We start from the raw sequence: 25,375 nt of genomic DNA, 5'->3' as shown, positions 1-25,375 counted from the left end.
GTAAGACACTGAGGGGTAGTTTGGAGCTTTTTAAAATTATGAGGGGCATAGATAGTCTTTTTCCTATGTGGAAGAATCTAAAACTTGAGAACATATGTTTAAGGTGGAGAGAAGAAATTTAAAGGAGAACTCAAGGGCAGCTTTTCGGCACAATGGGGTTGGTGGGCATTTAGAAGGAGCTCTCAGAGGAGGTGGTGAAGGTAGGTACGACCTTGATAAGGCACTGAGGTGAGTATGGATAGGGAAGGAGTCGAGGGATATTGGGCTAATGTTGGCAAATCCGATTTGTGTAGTTGGACCACCTTAGCATTGCTGCTTGAAAAAGGGTCCCGACCCAAAACGTTGCCTATCCATGTTCTCCACAGGTGCTGCCTGACCCACAGGTGCTGCCTGAGTTACTCCAGAACTTGGTATCTTTTTTTTGTTGTAAACCAGCACCTACAGTTCCTTGTGTCTCTTGCCTTGCTGCTGGCCTGGATTTGAACTTTAGAGATACAGCATGGAAACAGCCCCTTTGGCCCACAGAGTCCAAAAGCATCTTGGACTCCCATAGCACCAGACACCAGCCGCCACTGGCCTGGGGAACATGCAGTGTCCATGGGGACTCTAGAGGCTTTCCGTGAACGCTGGTCACTGCGGGGGGAAAGTGCATTGTGGATAAGGATGACATGGTTAAAATTTGATGACTTTGATTGATGTATGCAAATTGCTGGGCAGTTTTGATCTTTCCAGTACTCTGTATCTGTGATTAATTGAATAAAAGCTCCCTTGTTAAAAAAAACTCTGGTCTTGGCTTAACGTTTCAACGCCCATGACTCCTGTAAGCAACAACACGCCACCCCCACAGCCAGAGAACAATGTCTCCTTCACCACACACAGTCTGGGCCACTCCGAGCCAGACCAACATACTCACACTTCTCTGCTTCTTGGAGAGATCGGATGGCTTCCCCACATTTGTCGCTGGCCAGCAGGGTCTGGCCGTGGTAGCAATAGGCCTGCAACGAACAAGCACGTTGGAGTCAGTCACACAGCATGGAAACAGGCCCTTCGGACTAACTCGATCACGCTGACGAGCCCTGTGATGGTGAGGTGGGAGGCTGGGAGTTGAAAGGTTGCCCACCTTTCGCCCATATCCCTCTAAACCTTTCCTATCCATGTGCCTGTTCAAGTCTCTTTTAAATGTTGTTATTATACCAGCCTCGAGTGTGTTCTTCTATAAAAGGCCAGAGTGAGTGGCCTTCCCCACACATGGCAGAGCAGTGCACGGACAGAGCCAGGCTATGATTGCTTGACACGGGTGTCAGGAGCACAGGGCTTGCAGATCCAGAACTAGCCTAAGAGGCAGGGATCACAGCCCAACCAACACCACCCACTCCAGACAGAGAGCTCGATCCTCACATCCTCCCACGCTCTACCCCCCTGATGTAGAACAATACAACTTCAACATTTCAAATATAAACAGGAAATACAAATCAGTATGCACCTGTCTTTTCACTGATTTTGCCACATTCTGTTTACAACATGTCACTCACTGCCCGCACGTTCCTGCTTGAATGACACGTGGATGATGCAAGAGGCTGTTTCACAGGGCCAGCCCCTCAGTGGCTGTGAGGATAGGACTGTGGTCCTTCCCCGTGGAGTCTCAGCGGTAGGCTGCAGCAAGCTGCCATGTGCCCCTCAGCACTTGGAGTGTGACCGGTGGCAGCAATCCCCACAGACGCGGTGCTGGCGGCCCAGCCAGTCTGCAGGCACCTGTTTGTTATTATACCAGCCTCGAGTGTGTTGCATGTGCTGCAATCCGCAGTAACACACGGATTGTGTTGGAGTAACTTAGTGGGTCAGGCAGCATCTGTGGTGGGATCAGAAGGGTCCCGACCTGAAACCCACCTGTCCATTCCCTCTAGGGATGCTGCCCGACCCTCTGAAATCATCCAGCACTGTGTTTTAGACTCACATCCAGCACTGTGAGTCTCACCGGCAGACAGGCGATGCTGAGTGGGGGTGGGCCCGACAGCAGCCCGCTGATCAGATCAGGGAGTCAGTCCTCTGTTAACACAGCTCCTCAGGACCAACCTCGACACAGACCCTTTCTCCACAAGCAGAGTCCACAGAGATATAGATGAGTCTCACCAGGCTGCAGCCACCTCGAAGGCAGTGAGCACTAAGACAGTCTCCAGCCACGCAGGACGGATGCGGGAGGGGGGGGGGCGCCTCTCGCTGCAGCCCAGTGCGGACTTGGTGCATGTGGAAAGTTGCAGCTGTAGAGGACTCTCAAAGTCCAACAAAGTCCAGAGCAGCAGTGTCCTGCCTAAAGGTTCCTCACGCACCTCGGTGATGGGGGGCAGAGTTGCGTGGTGTGTCAGCCTGAAGGGTGGGCAGGGAGCGAGGCCGGGGACATCAGTCAGCTGCGCTGCTCGGACCCACCACCCAGTGCTTCCTTGCTGCTGGTCCAAGTGGCCAGTGCATGACATTGCAACCATCGTCATTGGCTCCCAGTTAGTCAAACAAAAGGAACATCAGCACCCTCACCCGACCTGTCAAGGAGAGAGGGGCAAGGACAGTGCTCTGGCATATTCCTGGTCATGCCTCCTCCACTGGGAAGGAGATAAGCTGCAGCCTCCCTCCTTGTTCCCACCACATGACCAACATTAGTAAGTCACTGCTCCATTTGCCAGTTTAACACTCACGTAAGCCAGGTAGAAGCTGTTTTTGAGCTGCAGGTACTTTCTCCATTTAGCAGAGTAGCTCGGATCCAAGGTGGTGAGGGTGTGATCTGCAACAGAAAGTGTTCAGGTGAGAGCTGCGACCTCCATCCTCAACACGCTCTGCCCTCTCCACCTCCCACTACATTCCTGGCCATCTCCCAAACCCTGCCCCATGGAAACATCCTATACCCTGCTGTTAACTCACACAGTATAGCTCAAGCCTCTCCCTCCCGACTTTGGTCATTTGCCCGGGTCTACAGCCTTCCAGAGCTCAGGGTACCTTGGCTTCTGTCCTCTCGAGAACCCTGCACTATAAAAACCACTTCACCACCAGTGGTCATGTCTTCCACAAGCTCCTGAACTCTCAAATTCCCTCCCCTGACCTCCCCGTTTCCAATCATGTGATGCTTCTTGCAAGAATTAAAACACCTCTAATTGTGACAGGGTGTGGAGCTGTTTTACAGCACAGCAGTGCACAGTGCTTGAGAAGGAACAGCAGCAGGACCTAGCTCTGCTCTGGGGTTGTGGGAATGCACCCAGTGAGACCAGGACACGGCTCGCTTCAAGTCCCTGTGTGGAACGAGCTGATAACGGGTGGACTGCATTCGCTAGAGGAGACCACTGCACCAACGAGATAGAAAGGGATGTCCCAGCAGGGACCCCGACTCATGATGTGCAGTGGGTTGGAACAAAGAACTTGCTCCAAATCGCTGAAAGTGCCGCCGTCTACACAGGACTGGAGTCCATTGATCCAGCGGCCGTTACCACAGCGCAGTACAAACTGGACAGAGTAATTTGTTCTCAGTTACCAATCACAGACAATGCGAGCATGCAAACAGGCAGAGCATTTTAATAGACACGAGACTGCAGGTGCTGAATCGTGAGCAAAGTGTTGGAGGAACTCAGCAGGTCACGCAGTATGTGGGGCAGCAGTGGGCAGACTACATTTGGTCCCGACACCAATATGAACAACGCTAGTTGTCCATTCCACTGGTGAGGCCACATTTGGAGTACTGTGTTCCCTTTGGTCACCCTGTTATACAAAGGTCCTTGTTAGGCTGGAAAGAGCTCAGAGCAGAATTACGAGGATGTTGCCAGGACTTGAGGGCTTGAGTAATAGGGAGATGTTGGGCAGGCTCTGACTTTATTCCTTGGAGGGCAGGAGGATGAGGGGTGATCTTATAGAGGTGTATAAGATCATGAGGGGGGTAGATAGGGTGAACACACAGAGTCTTTTACCCAGTGTAGGGAAATTAGGAACCAGAGGCCAGACATTTAAGGCGAGAAGGAAAAGATTTTACAGGAACATGAAGGGCAACATTTTCACACAGAGGGCAGTGTGATTATGGAATGAGCTGCCAGAGGTGATAGTTCACCTATATAATAACAACATTTAAAGGACACTTGGACAGGTGTGTGGATAGGAATGGTTTAAAGGGATATGAGCATCATGCAGGCAGGTGGGACTAAGGTAAATGGGCACCTTGGTTGGCATGAACGTGTTGGGCTGAAAGGCCTGTTTCCCTGCTGTGTGACCTTAGGGCATTCCTCTACAGATGCTGCCTGACCCCTGTTACTCCATCACTATGCTTTGCTCGGGATTTTAATCCTAGCTTATCGTGTAAATTTTACGTTGCTGGGGGCAAGATGAAGCAATGAAAGGTCACCTCCCTCTGACCCAACCTCTGCTTCCCGTTCCCTCAGAGGATCCCATTGCCTGTTCCAACCAGCTCTGTGGATCCAGCAGAGGGAAGTGATTATGGATCCAGCCAGATTCCCATGTTAATTAATTGAGTCGCCTTCCTAGTATACCCACAACTAGGATGTTAGCTCCGCCCAGATCAGATATTCAAAGTGAACAGCTCCATCTAAGACCGCAAGAAATTGTAGAGAACTGTGACGCAGCCCAGACCAGCACACAAACCAGCCATCTTTCCATTGACTCCGTCTACACTTCACGCTGCCTCCGCAAGGCCACCAGCATAATCAAAGACCAGTCTCACCCTCTTCTTCCATCAGGCAAGAGGTCCAAAAGTGTAACAACACATATCTCCAGATTCAGGGACAGTTTCTACCCAACTGTTGTCAATTGAAAGTAATTGAAGGATCCTATCACCAACTAGAGAGCGGTCCCAACCTACCAACTACCTCATTGGAGACCCTCGGACTATCTTTAATCGACTTTAACTTGCACTAAAAGTTATTCCCTTCATCCTGTATCTGTGGACGGTTTGATTGTAATCATGTATAGTTTTTCTGTTGTCTGGGTAGCACGCAACAAAAAAGCTTTTCATTGTACCTCATTACACATGATAATAAACTAAACCAAACAAAGGGCCCAGTGTTCATTGCAGGAACTAACGTGGACAGGAAGGAAGGCCAGAGACAGGGTTGAAAGCCAGGCCCAGAGAAGAATCCCCCTGCACATTAAACACTGCTGCTTTCAATGATCAACAAGCTTCTCAGGTCTCCACGGAAAGGGCAGGAGAGAATCAGCAACAAAAAACTCACCAGCCTTCTGGTAGAAGTTGGCTGTTTCATAAGCCAGAGCTGCGATGAGACCCGAATTGTGTTTTAGTTCAATGGCTCTCGCGATGGTCACTTGAATCAAACACAAATGGATGGTCACTTCATTGGGAAACAAACATTTTACACTTCCGTTGTAGATCAGTAACAGGTGACGGGTTTAGACAACTTCTCCGCCTCCTCCACAGCAGGACCTGGAATTGATGAACAACCAAGGGGTCCGGACAAGGGCTTCAGTCTAACGAGGGTACAACTTGTCACGGCAACATTCTGCGTCATTCAAGCAGAACCACACTGCCCGTGTGACAGTCAGCACTGGAAACTCACGCATCTCCAGCCGCCACAGAGCTGGATGGGACGGGAGTAGCCAACTGCAAAGGGCGGGTAGAGGTTGACGGGGACCACAAACCGCAACAGGCGGGCGGGCAGATGCAGCGGGACCCCACGAACCACTGCACCACCGTAACCATCGGGAAGAATTAGCTTTAGCTTAGTACAGCGCGGAAATAGATCCTTTGGCCCATCGAGTCAACGCTGACTAATGTTCCCGGTACACCAGCACTATCCTACACACTGGGGAGGATTTAACCAAACCAATTAACCTACAAACCTGTACGTCTTTGGAGTGTGGGAGGAAAGCGGAGGTCCCGGAGTCTGGATCAAACCTAGGTCTCTGGCGCTGTCAGGTAGCAACTCAACCACTGCGCCACCGTGTCAGGGTCATACAAAGGTCAGACCTTTACCTCCTCTCAGGTCTGTGTTTCCACTTTGATGGAAATTACCCGAAATCCGGGAAATTCTGGTTGTCTTCGGGTAATTTTAGGGAAATTAAATAATTTCGGGAAATTTCTGCATCCGGCCCGCGGGATGATTTTGGGGGGAAAAAGCATATTTATGACCATCCGCATCTGCACAGTTGGGGGAGGCCCATCAGCCGTGTCACAAATGAAAATGGCGCCTGTGACGCGGTAAGGATGCAATATGACGCCGTCTCCCCGTGCGTGCGCAGTGGGGCAAGTATCCGCGCAGTTGGGACAGCAGTCACACATGCGCAGTTGGGGAAAGCTTCGAAAATTTCAGGAAATACCATCAAATTCCAGGAAATTTGGGATTCTATTTAAGGAAAAAAAATGTTGATCTGTGGAAGCACTGTCTCAGGCATCTAATGCACCAGTGGGCACTTAATGACTTTTGTGTTTCACTGCCACATTTATGTTTCAGGAATGTACAAAATCAACACCACATGTCAACTGAAGACCCACTGTGTGACCGGTGAATGGCTCTCTGGTTAAGAGCAGGTTTATACTGCGGTGGTTTCAGAGGGAAAGAGTTCCTGCTGTGGACATTGTGCCGCCCATTCATACCTTCCTGAGCCTCGGCCTGGCTCTGAATGATGTAGGTGTCCAGCACCCGAGATTCCAGGTCCTTGCCTTTCTCAGGCGCCGTCACAAGTCTGCTTACTTCATTGTCCTAAGCAGAACAAAAATAAATGGCTGCCTGAGTTACTCCAGCACTTTGTGTCTTGTTTTCTTAAGTCAGTACATGCAGTTCCTTGGGCCTCAAAACTTTGCTTTAGGGAAAATCATGGTCGGTGCCATTGACTAGGAACACAACCCTCCAGTATTTAACTCTCAGCCTAGATCTAGGACCCAAACGCAGGATTAACATTCATGCAAAACTCAACAATGTACTCTAGCTCCCATTCCCACACTGACCTCTCTTTCCTGGGCCTCCTCCAGAGTGAGGCAAATGAAGGAACAGCACCACATGGGTAGATAACAACTCAATGAATGAACACTGAATTCTCCAGTTGTTAGATAACTAAGCTAGTAAACCCCCCCCCCCCCCACCCCTCTTTCTCTCTCTCTCTCTCTCTCTCTCTCTCTCTCCCCTGTGCCCCATCTTTATGTGCACCCATTTCTCACTTTCCAATTGCACCTCTATTCTTTCCTCTGGCCACGTTTCACATTTCTATCCTTATCTCACTGCATCTTTTCATCTCTGTCCATTGTCCAACCATCTGCCACTCAACCCCCTTCCTGTTTCCACCTATCACTTGCCAGGATTTTCCCACCCCCACCTCTCTTCCAGCTTTCACCCCCGCTCCTACAATCATCTGAATGGCCCCTATTTTTGTCCTCCAGAGATGCTGCCTGACCTGCTGAGTTACTCCAGCACTTTGTGTCTTTTTTTTGTAAACACGAATCTGCAGTTTGTTGTGCTATCAACACACATTGTGATAACCAGGGACGCCAAGGCAGAAGTAAATGAAGGAAAGAAGTTCATGAATCAATTAAACCCGTGTGTCTGGAGAACACATTCATCGTTCCGCCTGGTTTCCAGCTAGGCTGGGCAATGTTTCACCAACATTGTACTCCGAGCCAAAGTTGATACCAATGGAATCTTGTCCTTTGGGACTCCTAGTTGAGGAAAGGAAATGTTGTGAAGAAAGCAAGTGAAAGCTTGCCCAGCACAGTAGTCAAGGGTGTGGGAGCGTGCTGCAATAGGCATGGACAAAGCCTCAAGCTCGCCCAGCTGATGTTTGGGAAGATACGACGGGGCATCTCTGCCCCCTCCATCCATCCAGGACCACACCCTCCCTCCTCATTCCTCGAACATTGTTCAACCATGCAACATCCTGAGACAAAGGGCCAACAGGATCCTCCACACCAAACCTTACAGCGAAGCTGCTGGGTCTCAGGGAGAGGGCAGGAAGGTGGCTGGGGCAGAGATGGCTGACCTTGATATGCTTGAAGATTCCAGCTGCAGTCTTTAAGCTCCTGTGCACATCTTTTGCTTCATCCACGGAGACGCTAAGAGTGAACACATATCCACGTTAGTCATCTTTCCTTCCATTCGGAAGCAGCATAGCAGAAGGTGTTGGCAATGAATGATGCGGGTACTTACTCCTCCTTCCCCGCCAGCCTGGAGGCATGCTTGGTGTGCCATAGAGCCACGTTAAACTCCATCGAGACCAGATCGAAGATGGCATCCTGCTGGGCACTGTGATCAAAGGCAAGATACTCTGGGAAATGTTTGATAAAGTACAGAGTATACATCACCGACATTGAAGAGCAAGATAGTGGGGATTCCATTATATGAGGAACAAAGTGAACCGTGAAAAAAGGAATCTTTCCTGTCCTTCACTGCAGGGAATCAGTACATAAATGGCAGGAAGCAGACGCATGGAAGTTTAGACACAGGACAGTACACCATTGGGGAGGCACGGCTGCATGATGGGGCAATTGGCTTTATAGAAGGCTTAAAGGGATAAAGAGCTACGAAGATCACCGAGGTCCAACGTTCAATACAACGCTGAATAGAACGTCCATTGAGAGTCGTTGGACTACTGTATCCAATGCACAACTGCACAGTATATGAGATGCTCTCTGATGGGAAGGGATTCAAAGTGGGGAGAAAGCATCAATGTTTAGTAGGATTGCAGGACAATACGATTAGAAGTGAAGTGATTTCATGAAAGGCAAGGTTTGCACCACGAAGGGGTGGTATTTAGTTAAAGGTTTACCATCGGGTGGTGTCGTACATGGCAGCCATGCCGACAGACTGTCTCGTCCCTTTCTTCTTTTGTTGTTTTTAGTCTGTTTTTACTTGTAAGTTATAGTGTAACCGTGACTGGGTGGTGGTGGTGACGGATGGAACTGTGACTAGGTGATGACCAGTGTAACCGTGACTAGGTGGTCGCTGGTCACTAGCAAGGTAGAGAGGACTTGGGAAAATACAGTGAGGGCTATGCTGTTGTGACCCTCTCTCTGATTATTGAGGTATGGGCAGAAAGGAGACCTGTGATCATACACAGGGGATTGTATGGACAGCACCAATTGTTGCAGACTCCCAAGAGTACAGATCTGACATCTGCAACAAATCTTTTGAAGAGAGTGTTCACATCAACACACTTGCTCCCCTCAACAGGGCACCACTCCTACATCTTTTGTTAAGGTAACTCAGGAGTCAGTGGCCTTCCAATAACTCAGGTGGAACATGCACAGCTCGGCAGTGGCAACTGTCAGACTATCCCAATGTCAGCCAGCACCCCATCTACAAACAATCTAATCAATTAAAAGGGAGGCATTTACTTCCTTTTGTTGAGATGCCAGGAGAGGTTTCCTGACTGCCATTTCGCCCCAATTGTGCGAGTAAGCAAATATTAGCCTGGGTGTTGGTTTGAGTGCAAGACTTACTGATAGACAAGGCAGTGTTAGGTGAGAGGCTGACAGCCCAGGTTTCCTTCTGCACCATTAATGGGACTTTATTCTATGCACCTCACACAATATCACATCATTCACGAGGGCCAAGTATATATTTATTTCAGTCGTTCCTCTTCTTACACCACGATTCAATGGTGTTGCTTATCAGATTAACGCACTTCAAAAAGCACTTTAAATCCGAGCTAACTTCCTTGACTGTTCACTTACTCACATAATAAAGTAAACCGATCTCTGCTTTCAACAAACAAGAACAAAAACCACCCTGAGATGATGGCAGTGGTGTGGGGGTTTAGTATTGTTAAACTGTGTACATTGAATTAACTCAAGGCTGCATTTTGACCCCAGTGCGAGGTGTTACCTGGGCGAGGCTCTGGGGAGTGTTGTAGAGCAGACGGATCTAGGGCTACAGATACACAGTTCCCCAAAGTGGCGTCACAGGTAGATAGGGTGAGGAAGGAGCCAAGTTAAACTAATCCCTTCTGACCGCACGTCATTCATATCCCTCCACTGCCTGCATATTGATGTATCGATCTAAAAGCCTCTTAAACACCATTATCGTATCTGCACATTCCAGGCACCCAGTAAAAAAAACACTTGCCCCAAACATCTCCATTAAAAACATTCTCCCTGAACTTAAAGCCATCGGTATTGGTATTGGTTTATAATGTCACATCTACTGAGATACAATGGAAATCTTTTGTTTGCATGCTATCAATTAAATCAGATAATACTTTCCAAGAGTACAATCAAACCATACACAAGTACAATAGCTAGTCTAGGGTGACATCTCCACCCTGGGTAAAAAGGTTCAGACTGTCTACCCTATCCATGCCTCTCATCATTTGATTTACTTCTATCAGGTTTTCCTTCACTTCATCCAACCACTCCTTGCTGCTAATGTCCTCTAATCCAGACAGCATTCTGGTAACCCTCTTCAGATGTTCAGACAATTCCCAGCAGATGGGGGGAGCAGACTGAGATAAGTCCCAGGTTTGGAAGTGAGGATATACGGATAGTAGAAGCTCTTCTTGAGGCCTCAACTTAGGGAAGATAAGCTCATGTTTGGTGAACACAAGAGAGGCCTTAGACTTGGTTGATGTACGGTCAGCTGTTGCTCGGTATTGGGAACCCTGCTCACCTGAACCAAGCTCAACTCAAGACTGGAGGTCCTGGGGCTAGCAATGGAAGTGCAACAGAGAGACATTGAACAAAGACTGACTGACCAGTCGGTGGGTGAAAGTGATTTACTGCATTATTCCCAAAATACAGGAAATGCTCCGTGCCACCTCCAGGCCAATTGCAAAGCAGATTATCCCTTCCAAAAGCAAAACTCTTCAAAGGCTTTACATCTAAAATGACCACAGAAATAGTCCGCAGGTCGGGCAGCATTTTGGGGAAAGATTCAGGGGCAACTTTCCAGATCAATGTCCTCTCACTGAGCTGAAATGCTAACTGAACTGAAGCAGAGGGTGCCCGACCTGATCCAGCTGTCTTTCCAGCATTTGCTTTGTTTTAGATTATCAGTTTATTATGTCACAGTGTGTTGGACATTTTTGGGTGGAAATAAATCACAACATTTTCTGCCTTTGCACTTCAAAGCCAGTTAACAGGTTGTAAAGTGCTCTGGATATCCCACCAAGACAGTCCATCAATGTCTCTACTTCCCGTGAATATTGGGTATGTCAATGAACACTCTCTTGAACTTCTACAGGTGTACAGTACAGAGTACACTGACTGGTTGCATCAGGGCCTGATTCAACAACCTCCCCGCCATCGAAGGGATCGACAGGAATCACTGCCTCAAAAATGCAGAGACCCACACCACCCTGGCCATACACTCATTTTACCCCTGCCATCGAGAAGGTGATATAGGAGCCAGAAAATTGTAACGCCCAGGTTCAGGAGCAGCTTCTTCCCTATAACCCTCAGTCTATTAAACACTACAACCTCCAAACAGGCTCTGGACTACATAGAATTGGGGACATTATTTTTGGCCTGGCATTATCATTGTTTGTTTATTTGTCTGTTTTTTTCACATACAACTACTGAACCTTTTTGTTGTTATGGATTTTACCGAGCACTTTGTTTAAAGATCCATTGTGCTGATGTAAGTAAGAATTTCATTGTTCCATTTCAGGACATATGACAAATAAAAGATTCTTGACTCTTGATATCCTGTTGCAGCATCAAGCAGCAGGAATGACCAAACATTGAACTGCGTGTGGCACTGTGTCAGGACTCTCAGATACAGCACTGCAGGTTAGGTAGCTGCTGTGGAGCTGTGTTACTGCAAGCAGTCCATACAATGAGGGGTCACGTTGCTAAATAGGCAAACGTGTGTTTGCCAAGCTAAGACCTCTCAAATATAACACAACACTACATCTCATCACATCTACAGCAACGTGAAACGGTTATTGCAGACCCACCTCACTGTGTTACCCTGCAAGGTGTCAGTCCATTTGAAGTTCTGAATGAAACGCAGCTTGTTTTCTTGTGTGGTGCCATCCAGTGATGTTATGAAACCTTGGAGGGTGGAAGGGGGAAAGAAATGAGCAAGGCATGATCTCTTATATAACTTGGTTTTTAATGCAGTTGTATAAGCTTTACAACATAGAACAGCCCAGTAGCAGGCCCTTCAGCCCACAATGTCAGTGTTGAACCGGGGGTACAGACACTTAGTTCATGAGAGTGGCGACGGGTGGACAGGGTGGTAAAGGGAGCATCTTGCTTACGTTACGTCTTCATCAGCCTCACGTATAGAGTACTGGAGAAACAAAGAACTACCCATGCTGGTTTACAAAAAAAATTTGCTGGAGTAACTCAGTGGGACAGGCAGCATTTCTGAAGAAATTGGATACAGTACATGACATTTCATCCCAACCCGAAACGTCACCTATCCGTGTTCTCCAGAGATGCTGCCTGCCTGTCATGTTTCAACTGTACCAGATGATGGTGTAAGCACACTTGGACTATTGTACACAGTTCTGGTTGCCCAGCTATGGGAAGGAGGCCATTCAGCTGCAATGGGGCAGAAAAGATGTATAAGGATGTTATTGGCACTGGAGGGCTTGCTTATAGGGAGAGGCAGGCAGGCTGGGACTGCATTCGCAGCGGACCAGGCAGCATCTCTGGAGAAAAGGCATACGTGACGTTTCGGATCAGAACCCTTCTTCAGAGTTAAATAAATTGTTCAATATGAGAACAAATTAATCCACGCAGTGATCATGGAGACGTTGTCTGTTCAATGCGATGATTAAAACATAAGCTTTTGTTTATAAACAAAACAACCCAATGAGTCTGAAGAAGGGTTCCGACCCAAAACGTCGCCTATCTCTGTTCTCCAGAGGTGATGCCTGACCCGCTGAGTTACTCCAGCACTTTTTTTGTGAACCAGCAACTGCAGGATTCCTTTGATAGTGATCGTTTCTCCAATGCCAGAGCACAAATGACAGTACAGTTTGTTCAGTTTCCTTGTTTGCCCGTGTAACCTCTGGTTACTGATTAGTTCACACCTGGGGAATGTATATTATGAACTTTCCAATCAATGGAAATCGTTGTATATAAATGTCACCCAACCTGCTGTACAGGTACTGATAGCTCTGCACACAGCTCAGCCCACATCCAGACACTGCCCATAATTTCAGCTTCCTTACTGGACCAGAGAATAAGGCATACATCCCCACAGCACCCATAAAGGCCTCGACATCCCACTCCTCCATATATAGCTAGTGAAGTCCTTTTGAAACCTGTTGCACAAGGTGAAACCACTAACACCAGTGTGATCAACTATTTTGTTTTTTTGGCATTTTCATGAATAAGTATCAGCCAGTAAAATAGGGATAATTCTTCTAATATTCTAACGCACTTAAGTTCTCCTTTTAAAAAATAGAGACAAAGTGCTGGAATACCTCAGGCAGCATCGTTGGAGAACATGGATAGGTGATGTTTCTGGTCGGGACTCATCTTCCGATATCCTGGCCCAAACGTCACCTATCCGCGTTCTCCAGACAATCTGCCTGACCTGCTGAGTTACGCCAGCACTCTGTGTCTCTTTCTGCGTAAACCAGCATCTGCCCATCCTTGTTTCTAAATTCTGATTGTGCCCATTTGTGAGGAGTGTTGCCGTCTGTGTTTGCAGCACCCTCTGCTTCTAAATCACATCATCACACTACTTCTCGGTACAGAATTTAGCATCACATTGGCATACGTGCTTTAATCTTGCAATGACATTGTTACCTAGCAAGACAGAAAAGTATGCATCGACTGCCGTTTTCATCTTTTCCATGTTACAATTTACATCGGTAAATAACTCCAGAAGTTTGATCCTTGCGCTCCTCATGTCACTGAAAGACAAAACAAAACACGACTTGAAATTCAGGAACAGAGTAGGCCATTTAGTTTCACCACCTGTGGCGCCTTGGTTGGCATTGACAAGCTGGGCCTGCTTCCATGCAGTTCCACTCTATGACCAGCTCATGGGGATTATGGCTGACAGATGATTTAACTTTGATCCCTCTCCTGTGGTTAAATTATAATCCGATTTGTAAATGACTTGTTCCTGGTGACACCAATTGAACCCAACCAGGAATAACCCATTCCTTCTCTCCAGAGATGCTGCCTGTCCCGCTGAGTTACTCCAGCATTTTCAGGAATAACAGACCTCTTGTCCGTGATCAAGGAACCCGAGACATGCACTGACATTTACCCACACCAGCGAGCCAGATATTTACATATACATGAGCACAGGATGGCAGCCACTCCACTTATTCCAGGACCCATAGGGTCTTTTTAGATCAGTTTCGTTTAGAGATACAGTGGAAACAGGCCCTTCGGCCCACCAAGTCCACACTGACCAACGATCACCAGTGCACTAGTTCTATCCTAAACACTAGGGACAATTTACAGAAGCCAATTAACCTACAAACCTGCACGTCTTTGGAGTGTGGGAGGAAACCGGAGCACCCAGTCACAGGGAGAACGTACAAACTCCGTACAGACAGCACCCGTAGTCAGGATCGAACCTGAGTGTGTGGTGCTGTAAGGTTGTAAGTCTACCGCTGCGCCACTGTCTGTGATAGAGCACAGAAACAGGGCCTTCAACGCAACTCATACATCCCCCTTTCTGTGACTTTCTACAACACTTCAAGAGAAGAGTGGTAAATACGAATGATTCATGAAGCATCCTGAGATTATTTATGTCAGCCGTCACATACAGCAAAATTATAGATGAGGATCTCACTAGGATCTCCTCGATATCCTGCAGCTCCGCTCTTGCCCCCCCCCCCCCAGTTGTAGCAAGGACAGAGTCCCCCCTGTCCTCACCTTCCATCCCATCAGCCATTACATGCTCCTCCGACATTTTCGTCACCTCCAACGGGATCCCACCACCAGCCACACCTTCCCATCTCCACCCCTTTCTGCTTTCCGCAGAGACCGTCCCTTCCCACCCAAACCACCCCCTGCCCAGGTACTTTCCCCTGCAACCACAGAAGATGCAACATTTGTCCCTTTACCTCCCCCCTCGACTCCGTCCAAGGACCCAGACAGTCTTTTCAGGTGAGGCAGAGTTCCACTTGCACCTCCTCCAACCTAATCTACTGTATCCGATGTTCCAGTCTGGACTCCTGTATATCGGCGAGACCAAGCTGAAAACCTCCGCTTAGTCCGCCTTAACCTACCTGATCTCCCGGTTGCTCAGCACTTTAACTTCCCCTCCCATTCCCAATCTGACCTTTCTGTCCTGGGCCTCCTCCATTGTCAGAATGAGGCCCAGTGCAAATTGGAGGAACAGCACCTCATATTTCGCTTGGGTAGTTTACACCCCAGCGGTATGAACATTGACTTCTCTAACTTCAAATAGCCCTTGCTTTCTCTCTCCATCCCCTCCCCCTTCCCAGTTCTCCCACTAGTCTTACTGTATCCGACTACATTCTATCTTTGTCCCGCCCCCTCCCCTGACATCAGTCTGAAGAAGGGTCTCGACCTGAAACGTCGCCCATGCCTTCTCTATAGAGAAGCTGCCTGTCCCGCTGAGTTACCCCAGCATTTTGTGTCTATCATTATTTATGTCGGTGCAGGACTATGTATAAACACAGCGTAAATTTCTACATGGTGAAACCAAAATGTATAAAAATGGCCTTTATTAAAATCTGCCAATGTGCACTTTAACCACGTGATTTTTTTCTATTACAGATCTCAAATTGTGGAGTACAGAGACAAATAAATAAATGACGGGTCTTTGTCCCAAACATTATGGAGGGCACTGTACCTGTCCAAATGTCTTAAATGTTGTTATAGGTTATAGGCTTTGGCATAGAGGATGACAGCAGTCTAAGGTACAGTGTGTGTTGTTCCTTGTTTTCTTTCTATATCTTTCCTGGTCTAGTTCAGTAGAGACGGCAGTTAGGATGGTGGTATGTTCTCCCTGCAGGAAGTCAGGTGGACTTCCAGTGTCCCTGACGACTATACCTGTGGGAGGCACGTCCAGCTGTAGCTCCTTACAGGCCCCGCTTGGGAACCGGAGCAGCAAATCGGGACGACCTCAAGATCATCCAGGAGAATTAGGGGGCCATGGATAAGGACTTACAGTGAGCTGGTCACACCTCGGGCACGGAGAGAAAGGAGATGGGTGACTACCAGGAAAAGGAGTAGGCGGAGCCGGCACTCTCTGGCTGGTATCCCCGGTGGCCATTCCCTTGACAACAGGCATGCCCCTTTGGATAATCTGGGAGGGCAAGGGCAGCAGCAGTCAGCATCGGGTATAGGTCTAGGGAGGGTAATGTCAGGCAGAGCCATAGCGATAGGAGACTCAGTAGTCAGGGAGGCAGACAGGAGATTCCACAGCAGCAAATGGGGACTCCAGGATAGTGTTTTGCCGGATATCTAACGACTCAATGGCTGCAGAATATTCTCAAGGGGAAAATTGAGTAGCCGGAAGTCATTGTGCACGTTGGCACAAATGACATTGGTAGGCAAAGGGGCGAGGTCCTGCAGACTGAATACAAGGAGCAATGCAAAGGTTACAATGCAGGATTTTCAGCATGGTAATCGGTGGATTGCTCCTAGAGGCAGGAGCTTGTAAGGGTAGGGACGGAAAGATAGAACAGGTGAATGCATGGCTGAGGAGTTGGACTAGGAGTCAGATTTTTGGCCACTGGGACCTCTTCTGGGGAAGAGGTGACTTGTACAAGAGGAGGGGAACCAACATCGTGGTGGGCAGATTTGCTTATGCTACTTGGGAAGGTTTATATTAGATTGGCCGGGAGATAGTACGCATTGCAGGGGTGAGGCTGGAAGGTATGGAAGGCGAGGAAAACAAGTTCAGTGGGCAAGAAAAGCAGGAGCACAGCAGGGAGCGAGGAAGGACTATTGGATTAAATTATATTTATTTGAATATAAACTGGGACTGCCATAGCATTAGAGAGCTTATGCAGGGTAACATTTGTCATAAGGTCATAAGTAATAGGAGAAGAAATAGGCCATTCAGCCCATCAAGTCTACTCCGCCATTCAATCATGGCTGATATCTCTCCCTCCTAACCCCATTCTCCTGCCTTCTCCCCTTAACCCCTGACACCCGTATTGCCAAATGTGGTCAGGATATTTTTCTCAGGCATAATGTAGAGGGCCCTATACTGGAGAGGGCAAAGCTTAATCTAATCTTAGGAAATTGGGATGGGCAAGTGACTGAAGTGTCCATAGCCAAGCCTTACGGCTAAAATAGTTATGTGTCAGGGCAGGGCGGGCCCACAAGTTGAAGTTCTGAATTTGGGCAAGTCGAACTACGATAGTGTTAGACAGGAACTTGCTAAAGATGATTGCAGTAGGTTGTTTGTGGGCAGAGGAAGATCCGGAAAGTGGGATGTTTTTAAATGAGTGACGGTGACAGTCCAAGGCATGCATGCTCCAGTTAGAGTGAAGGGCAATGCAGGTGGGCGTAAGGAACTTTGGAAAAACAAGAGAAATTGAGACGCTGGCCAGGAAAAAAAAGGGGAACATGGGACAGGTATAGGAAGCTGTGATCGTGTATCCCTGGAGGAGTTCCTGGAACTGAGAAGCATACATGAGGAGAACAAAAAGGGGGCATGAGATAGCTCTCCCAAAGAGATTTAAGTACATTAAGGTAATCAGTACAGATAGGCATCAGGGCTGGTGTGGACACATTTGGCCAAAGGGTCTGTGTCTGTGCTATACAACCCTATGACTCTAAGCCTGGGAACACAAGTTAAAAAATAAATAAAACTACCAAGAATCTATGTATAGGCATCTCAAAAAGCATCTTGCCAACTGATTAAAATTCCTTTCATTGGGGATTCACTCACAAACTATTGGGACACCCCACCCCCAACATTATTCTGCATATAACCTACACTGGGAGAGGGGGGTATCTTATGCAGGGTGACTTTAATCTACATATAGATTGGGCCAACCAAATTGGGAACAGCGCTGAGGAGGAGGATTTCCTGGAATGTAAACGGGATGTGTTTTTAAACCCATATGTAGAGGAACCGACTAGAGGGCAGGCCATCCTAGACTGGGTATTATGTAATGAGGATGAATTAGTTAGCGATCTTGTGCAAGGCCCCTTGGGCAACAGTGCCCATTATATGGTGGAATTCTGCATCAGGATGGAGAGTGACACGGTTAATTCACAGACTAGGGACCTGAACTTTAAGAACAGAGACTTTGATGTTATGAGACGGGAGTTGGCTAGGATAGACTGGCAAATTATATTTAAAGGGTTGACGGTGAAGATGCAATGGCAAAGATTTACAGACAGCATGGATGAACTCCAAAAATTGTTCATCACTTACTGACAAAAAAAATAAATGGGGAAGGCGGCTCAACCGTGGCTAACGAGGGAATTCAAGGATAGTGTTAAATCCAAGGAAAAGGCACATAACTAGGCAAGAGGAAGCATGACTGGGAGAAATTTAGAACTCAACAGGAGGGGTTAAATAAGTTCTGTCTTCACTAAGGAAGACACAAACAATCTCCCAGAAATACTAGGGGACCAAAGATCTAGTGGGAGTGAGGAACTGAAGGGAATCCACATTAGTCAGGAAATGGTGTTAGGGAAACTGTTGGGACTGAAGGCAGATAAATCCCCAGGTCCTGATGATCTGCATTCCAGAGCACTCAAGGAGATGGCCCTAGAAATCGTGGATGCAATAGTAATAATTTTCCAATGTTCTCTCGTCTCTGGACCAGTTCCTGTGGACTGGAGGGTAGCTAACGTAACCCCATTATTTAAGAAAAGAGGGAGAGAGAAAACGGGGAATTATAGACCAGTTAGCCTTACATCGGTAGTGGGGAAGGTTCTTGAATCGATTATTAAAGATGTTATAGCCACGCATTTGGAACGTACTGACAGGATCGGTCAAAGTCAGCATGGATTTATGAAGGGGAAATCATGCTTGACTAATCTTCTGGAATTTTTTGAGGATGTAACAAGTAGAATGGATAAGGGAGAGCCAGTGGATGTGGTGTATCTGGACTTTCAAAAAGCCTTTGGCAAGGTCCCACACAGGAGATTAGTGTGCAAAATTAGAGCACATGGTATTGGGGGTAGGGTATTGACATGGATAGAGAACTGGGTGGCAGACAGGAAGCAAAGAGTAGGAATTAACGTGTCCTTTTCAGAATGGCAGGCAGTGACTAGTGGGGTGCTGCAAGACTCGGCGCTGGGACCCCAGTTATTTACAATATAAATTGACGATTTAGACGAGAGAATTAAATATGACATCTCCAAGTTTGCGGCTGACACAATGCTGGGTGGCAGTTTAAGGCTGCGATGAGGATGCTATAAAGCTGCAGGGTGACTTGGATAGGTTGGGTGAATGGGCAGAAGCATGGCAGATGTAGTATAATGTGGATAAATGTGAGGTTATCCACTTTGGTGGCATGAACAGGAAGGCAGATAATTATCTGAATGGTGTCAGATTAGGAAAAGGGTAGGTGCAACGAGACCTGGGTGTCCTTGTACATCAGTCACTGAAAGTAAGCATGCAGGTACAGCAGGCAGTGAAGAATGCTAATGGCATGTTGGCCTTCACTGTGAGGATTTGAGTTTAAGAGCAAGGAGGTCCCACTGCAGTCGTACAGGGCCCTAGTGAGACCGCACGTAGAGTATTGTGTGCAATTTTGGTCTCCGAATTTGAGTAAGGACATTATTGCTATTGAGAGAATGCAGCGTAGGTTCACCAGATTAATTCCCGGGATGGCCGGACTGACATATGATGAAAGAATGGGTCGACTGGGCTTGTATTCACTGGAATTTAGAAGGATGAAACGGGTTCTTAAAATTCTTAAAGGATTGGACAGGCTAGATGCAGGAAAAATGTTGGGGGAGTCCAGAACCAGGCTCAAGAATAAGGGGTAAGCCATTTAGGACTGTGATGAAGAAAAACTTTTTCACCCAGTTGTGAATCTGTAGAATTCTCTGCCACAGAGGGCAGTGGAGGCTAATTCACTGGATGTTTTAAACACCACGGCCCGGGGTGGTCGAAGCTGCCGCCCACCAGTCCTGCAGACGCAGCCGCTGGCCCGCGGCCGAACCCCAGGTCACCACTGCCAGAACACCGTCCCAGCCACCCTCACGTGAGTACCGTACCGTCTTCAGCCTCGGGCTGGGCCACCCCGACATGGGCGCCGAACCTCCCTCTGGCCGGGCCGCCCCGACTTGGGCGTCGCTTCTCCCTCTGGCCGGGCCGCCCCGACTTGGGCGTCGCTTCTCCCTCTGGCCGGGCCGCCCCGACTTGGGCGTCGCTTCTCCCTCGGGCCGGGCCGCCCCGACATGGGCGCCGAACCTCCCTCGGGCTGCGAGCGCCGCACCTCCCCGAGCTCGGCCGCTCCGACGGGAGCCTCGTTCCACCCTTGGGCTGGCCGCCCTCACGGGAGCGTCACAACCTCTCACGGGAGCACTGTTCCAGCCCTGAGCCGGACCACCCTCATGGGAGCGAGCTCAGGGCGAGTCCTGACGGAAGAGAGAGTTAGATTTAGCTCTTTGGGCTAAAGGAATCAAGGGAGATGGGGAAAAAGCAAGAACGGGGTACTGATTTTAGATGATCAGCCATGATAATATCAAGGCCATTCGGCTCGAAAGGCCGAATGGCCTACTCCTGCACCTATTTTTCTATGTTTCTAGGATACTCCAGATGCATCATAATTATTGACCACCACATGAAGAGACAAATGTGACTGTAGTTACCAGAGGGACCTCCCTGCTGTGTGCAAGATCACTACTGTCCTCCCAGTCAGGTCATTGCGTGGTTCCATCTCTCCAGAAGAATAGGTGCCACAGCCTTCAATGTCTGACATGTCTGAGAAGTGCACGGTGCACTAGTAACAACTGTGCACGGCCTTTACTGGACTCACCAATGTATTTGACACCATTCATCAGGAAGGGTAATATAGCATTCTCCCCCCTCCAGATATAACCAAGTGCAGAAACTTGTCTCAATCTTTTGTCTGTACCATGATGCTAACTGGGATGTTCACAAAGTCACAACCTGTGTCAAACATGGGCCCCAAGTGCTTCATTAAACATTGTAACGCCCCACTTCATTTACAATATCTTCCCACAGAGCAGAACTAATGGTAAACTGCTTCAGTTATGTCCACTCTGGAACCAAAGTCACAGACTTAGGATTCACAGAATTCCCCATCTTCCATACCACCTCATTGCCGCCCTTACACTTTTCTAATTTGCACTTTCCCTGCAAACTCTGATGCTATATTCTGCACTCTGTTTAATATTCATTTGCTACCATCTGATGTACTCAGGTATGGTATGATCTGCACTAATCTCAGTACAGGTGACAATAATGAACCAATTCTACCCCAACACCGTCATCAGACAACAGTCACTCCGTTATGAGCTCATTCACCAAACCACACAAGGAGGTGGGTCTTGCACTCACCTATAAAACAAAAATCTCCTTACATATCCAGCTACAATGACGTGCAAACAACAATAGTCCACATGGGCCTTTTCCCAGGAATTACGTCAAGAGTGTTTTATTGTCATATGTCCTAAAACGGAACAGTTACATTTGTACTTGCAGCAACATAACAGATGTATAAACATAGAAACAAAGAACTGCAGATGCTGGTTTATATCATAGTCAGACACAAAGTGCTGGAGTAACTCAGTGGGCTTGGCAGCAGCATCTCTGGAGAACAATGATGGGCGACACAACGGCTCAGGACCAATCTTCAGCCTCATTCTCCAGAGATGCTGCCTGGCCCGCTGAGTTACTCCAGCTATAATAAACATCTGTAAACACTGTGTAAACACCTTAATAAACAACAACAAAAAATCAATATATAAAACTCAAGCAATAATAGCGCAAAGACAAAAACAGTTTGGAGGTTAGCTGAGGTTGTTGGTATTGAACCCGGTATTTTGCTCAAGATCTCAGCGTCTTGTGTCTCCCAGTTCAGCGCTGAGGAGGACACGGGGAAGAGCGGATGCTGGAGATGGGCAATGGGTGGGTGTCCGGGGTCCGGGTCGCCTCTCCATAGACGCTGCCCGGCTGAGTGACTGCGGGACAGCTCGTTGTGTCTCCCTCAGTCCATATCCACCAGCTCCTCTCTCCGTCCCCAGGGGGCAGCGCTGAAACCGGGCCGAGCTCCGCTCCCACTCCCTGGGTGAAGGCGGCGGGCAGTGCGCGGCGGTGCGGTCACCTCGGCCCCCGGACCGTCGCCCAGAGGCGGGCCCTGGGGATGGAGGAAGCCCGAGGCCCGCAGGTAAGGGCTAATGACCGGGCCAGACGGGGCCGCCGCAGCGGGAGGGAGGGAGGGAGAAGGCCCGAGGCCTGGGTCTCGGGTTGAGGGACTCGCCCCGCGCCCCGCTCCCCGCTCCAGTCCGTACCTGCAGGCCTTGGCGGCGGCGCCGGTGGTGGCCACCCCGTACAGGTTGAAGGATGCGGGCGCCGTGGCCTTCAGCGGGTTGCGGTGGAACCAGTGCGTCATGGCGGCTACGGGGCTCCGCGACCAGTCGGCCCGAACTCCGGCTGCTGGACCCCACCCACCGGAAGTGACGCCCGACCTCCGGCTGCTGGGCCCCACCCGCCGGAAGTGACGACAGAACCCCCCCCCCCCGCGACGTCACCAAATGGGGAGGGTGCGCGCTGTTAAGAGTCGGCCGGGAGCACCAAGCCCGGCCTCCCCGCACAGCGCCCCCAACCTCATAGAGCGGAACGGCATGTTGAGCCCACACCGACCAACATGTCCCAGCTACACCAGTCCCACCTGCCTGCGCTTGGTCCATAACCCTCCAAACCTGCCCTTCCTTAACCCTCGAGCTGTCTCCTCCCATCCCCCCGCCCTCGGGCTCCTCCTCCTCCCTTTTTCCTTCCTTCTCCCCCCCCACCCCCCATCAGTCTGAAGAGGGTTTCGGCCCGAAACGTCGCCTATTTCCTTCGCTCCATAGATGCTGCTGCACCCGCTGAGTTTCTCCAGCATTTTTGTGTACCTGCCCTATCCATGTACCTGTCTAACTGGTTCTTAAACGATGGGATAGTCCCAGCCTCAACCACATCCACTGGCAGCTTGTTCCATACACCCACCCCCCTGAGTGTGAAAAAGTTACCCCTTAGATTCCCCTTCATCTTGAACCCATGTCCTCTGGTCCTCGATTCACCTACCCTGTGCATCAACCCGATCTATTCCTCTCATCATTTTATTCACCTCTATAAGATCACCCTGATCATTGATTTATTGATACTTTATTACCATATGTGCCATGTCACAGTAACATTTTCTTAGTTTTACAGTCCCCAATGGTTTCTTTTTGTTCCCAGCGACCCCCGCCCCCAGCCCCTATTTGTTCTCAGCAGAGCATTCAAGACTGACCTCCAGCTCCCACCGTGGGCTCGATCACCTGTCATGGGCAGCCTCTTCCTTGCCGTGAAATTGTCACCCCCTTGCCTGAGGTTCTTACCATTAGCCTTTAGATTTGGCCATTTAGTTGTGCATTGCTGCTATTGCCGATCATTGACTGGGAGGGTTATTGCGGGCAACCACGGCGCATTTCACTCCCATATTCTTCTGTCCATGTCCCAATCCTTTCACTCACTGACTAGGTAACCTTGGTGACAGCCTTGTTCACATGCACCTCTTCTAACCTCACCTATTACAACCGGTGTTCCCAATGTGACCTCCTGTACGTCTGGCACCAAACGTAGACTCGGTGACCATTTCGCTGAACAAGGGCCACTCGATCCACCAAGGCCTGCTGGATCTCCTTGCTGCGAACCATTTTATCACCCATTCCATTCCCACACTGACCTTTCCATTCTGGGCCTCCGGCATCGCAAAAATGGACGAACAGCACTTCATGTTCCACTTGGGGCGGTTCACTGTACCTCAGTACATGTGGCAATAAACTAAACTAGCTTACAACCCAATGGTATGAATGTTGAATTCTCCAATTTTAGGATACTGACCTCACCCCCCATTCTCCCCTGTGCCCACCCTAGAGTCGCACCTATTTCTTAACTCCCCCCATTAATCCATAAGTTCTAGGAGCAGAATTGGGCCCATCAAGTCTACTCCGCCATTCAATCATGGCTGATCTATCTTTCCCTCTCAACCCCATTCTCCTGCCTTCTAACTATAACTTCTGATACCCGTACTAATCAAGAATCTGTCAATCTCTGCCTTAAAAATATCCATTGACAACCTCCACAACCGTCTTTAGCAATGAATTCCACAGACTTACCATCCTCTGACCAAAGACCGCCTATATTCCTTCATTCATGATTCACAACTCTTCAATCCCATACCTTCTGCCTATTCTTCTCTGGTCTTTGTCCAGCCATCTGCCGGTCCCCCTATACGTCCCTGGCCTCTCTACATGAGGGAGATTATACCTTGTCCATCTCCAGTCCGATCAGCCTGACCGTGGTACCTCTGACACTCCGCCTCGATCACACAGACCAATAGTTCCAGACTCAGTCCGCAACCTGAAGATTTTGTACATTTATTGTGTTGAAATGAATATCAGAGGCCGCAACAGTCTCAAACCGATTTATTTACACTCAGCAATCTCTCATCACTGTCACTGGATCTGACCCTGAGATTCCCTGCCCACCAGCAAGGTGGGAGCCCCTTCACCAGAGTGAGGGCAGTGGGTCGAGGGGGCAGCTCACCCTCACCCCCTCAGAGGCAATAAACGCTGGTCCGGCCTACGGCTCCCACGTCCGATACCTCCTGGTCCCATGGGCCGAGTCCTACTCTGCTGCGGCCGTTCCATCAGATGTTGGGTAGTTGGCGGCTCTGGGACCCGGCCACTTTTTCCCTGGGGTCCCGGCCGCTTGTACCCGTGGTCCCTGCCGGCCCTTGTCCTGCCAGCGGTTGGCGCCGCGGGTCATCAGGCAGAGAGCCGCTGCTGCATCAGCCGGTACTGCTCCATCTCCTGCTGCGAGACCGAAGGCTGCAGGGTGCTGAGGGCCTGCTCAAAGTCCTCGGGCAGGAGGGCCAGCTCGGCGTCCTCCACCTCCAGGCCTGCAACACAGGACACCCAATCACTCTAGGGCGACGTGTGGGGGAACAGTGTGGTGGTGGGGGTGGGAAGAGAAGGATGAGCGTGCTGGGGTTAGAGGGGAGCAAGCATACAGCACGGAAACAGGCCATTCAGCCCAACTTGCCCATGCAGACAGCAATGCAACATCTTCATGAGTCCCATTGCCCACACTCAATGTCCTGTTAAATGTCTCTTCTTTCACATATTTATGTCCAGGGTAGGACAGTAGAGCAGGCAGAGTGAGGCCTGGGGCAAGGGTGTGTCAGTGTGAGCGTGGGCTAGGCGAGGGTCAGGGAAGGATCAATTGGTAGGGACAGGGGATGGGGGGGGGGGGTGGGGGGGGGTTGGGAGGACTAATCAGGAGGGCCGAATGTTGGGGAAGGGTCAGGG

General features: G+C 49.2%; 2 protein-coding genes across 2 annotated transcripts in view; both read right to left on the bottom strand.

The window, feature by feature from the left end:
• Positions 1-545: 545 nt before the first annotated feature.
• On the bottom strand, positions 546-22,517 carry LOC116973021 (BRO1 domain-containing protein BROX-like). The gene is made up of 9 exons (XM_033020658.1): positions 22,331-22,517; positions 13,694-13,800; positions 11,884-11,980; positions 8,139-8,234; positions 7,972-8,044; positions 6,596-6,701; positions 5,217-5,306; positions 2,688-2,773; positions 546-995 (listed from the first exon to the last, which is right to left on the bottom strand). The coding sequence occupies exons 1-9, from the start codon at positions 22,429-22,431 to the stop codon at positions 867-869; spliced, it is 885 nt and encodes a 294-aa protein (XP_032876549.1). The 5' UTR covers positions 22,432-22,517; the 3' UTR covers positions 546-866.
• A 1,956-nt stretch (positions 22,518-24,473) lies between these two features.
• The window catches only part of pex6 (peroxisomal biogenesis factor 6), a 28,901-nt gene continuing 27,999 nt past the window's right edge, over positions 24,474-25,375 (bottom strand). Inside the window, exon 17 of the mRNA XM_033020495.1 lies at positions 24,474-24,966. Within this exon, the coding sequence (XP_032876386.1) occupies positions 24,833-24,966 (134 nt within the window). The 3' untranslated portion in view covers positions 24,474-24,832. The remainder of the gene's footprint in view (positions 24,967-25,375) is intronic.

Source organism: Amblyraja radiata, chromosome 5, assembly GCF_010909765.2.
Source record: "Amblyraja radiata isolate CabotCenter1 chromosome 5, sAmbRad1.1.pri, whole genome shotgun sequence".
Taxonomy (NCBI): Eukaryota; Metazoa; Chordata; class Chondrichthyes; order Rajiformes; family Rajidae; genus Amblyraja; species Amblyraja radiata.
The sequence above is the reverse complement of the archived record's forward strand: the minus strand, read 5'-3'. Positions and strand labels throughout refer to the sequence as shown.

What these genes read in the sequence shown, in the direction of transcription:
- LOC116973021 (XM_033020658.1), bottom strand. Translation starts at nt 22,431, where the DNA reads ATGACGCACTGGTTCCACCGCAACCCGCTGAAGGCCACGGCGCCCGCA. An exon ending in GCCGCCGCCAAGGCCTGCAG is followed by an intron (nt 13,801 to 22,330) that starts GTACGGACTGGA and finishes TTTGTCTTTCAG; the next exon opens with TGACATGAGGAGCGCAAGGA. An exon ending in TTGCAGGGTAACACAGTGAG is followed by an intron (nt 8,235 to 11,883) that starts GTGGGTCTGCAA and finishes CTTTGATCACAG; the next exon opens with TGCCCAGCAGGATGCCATCT.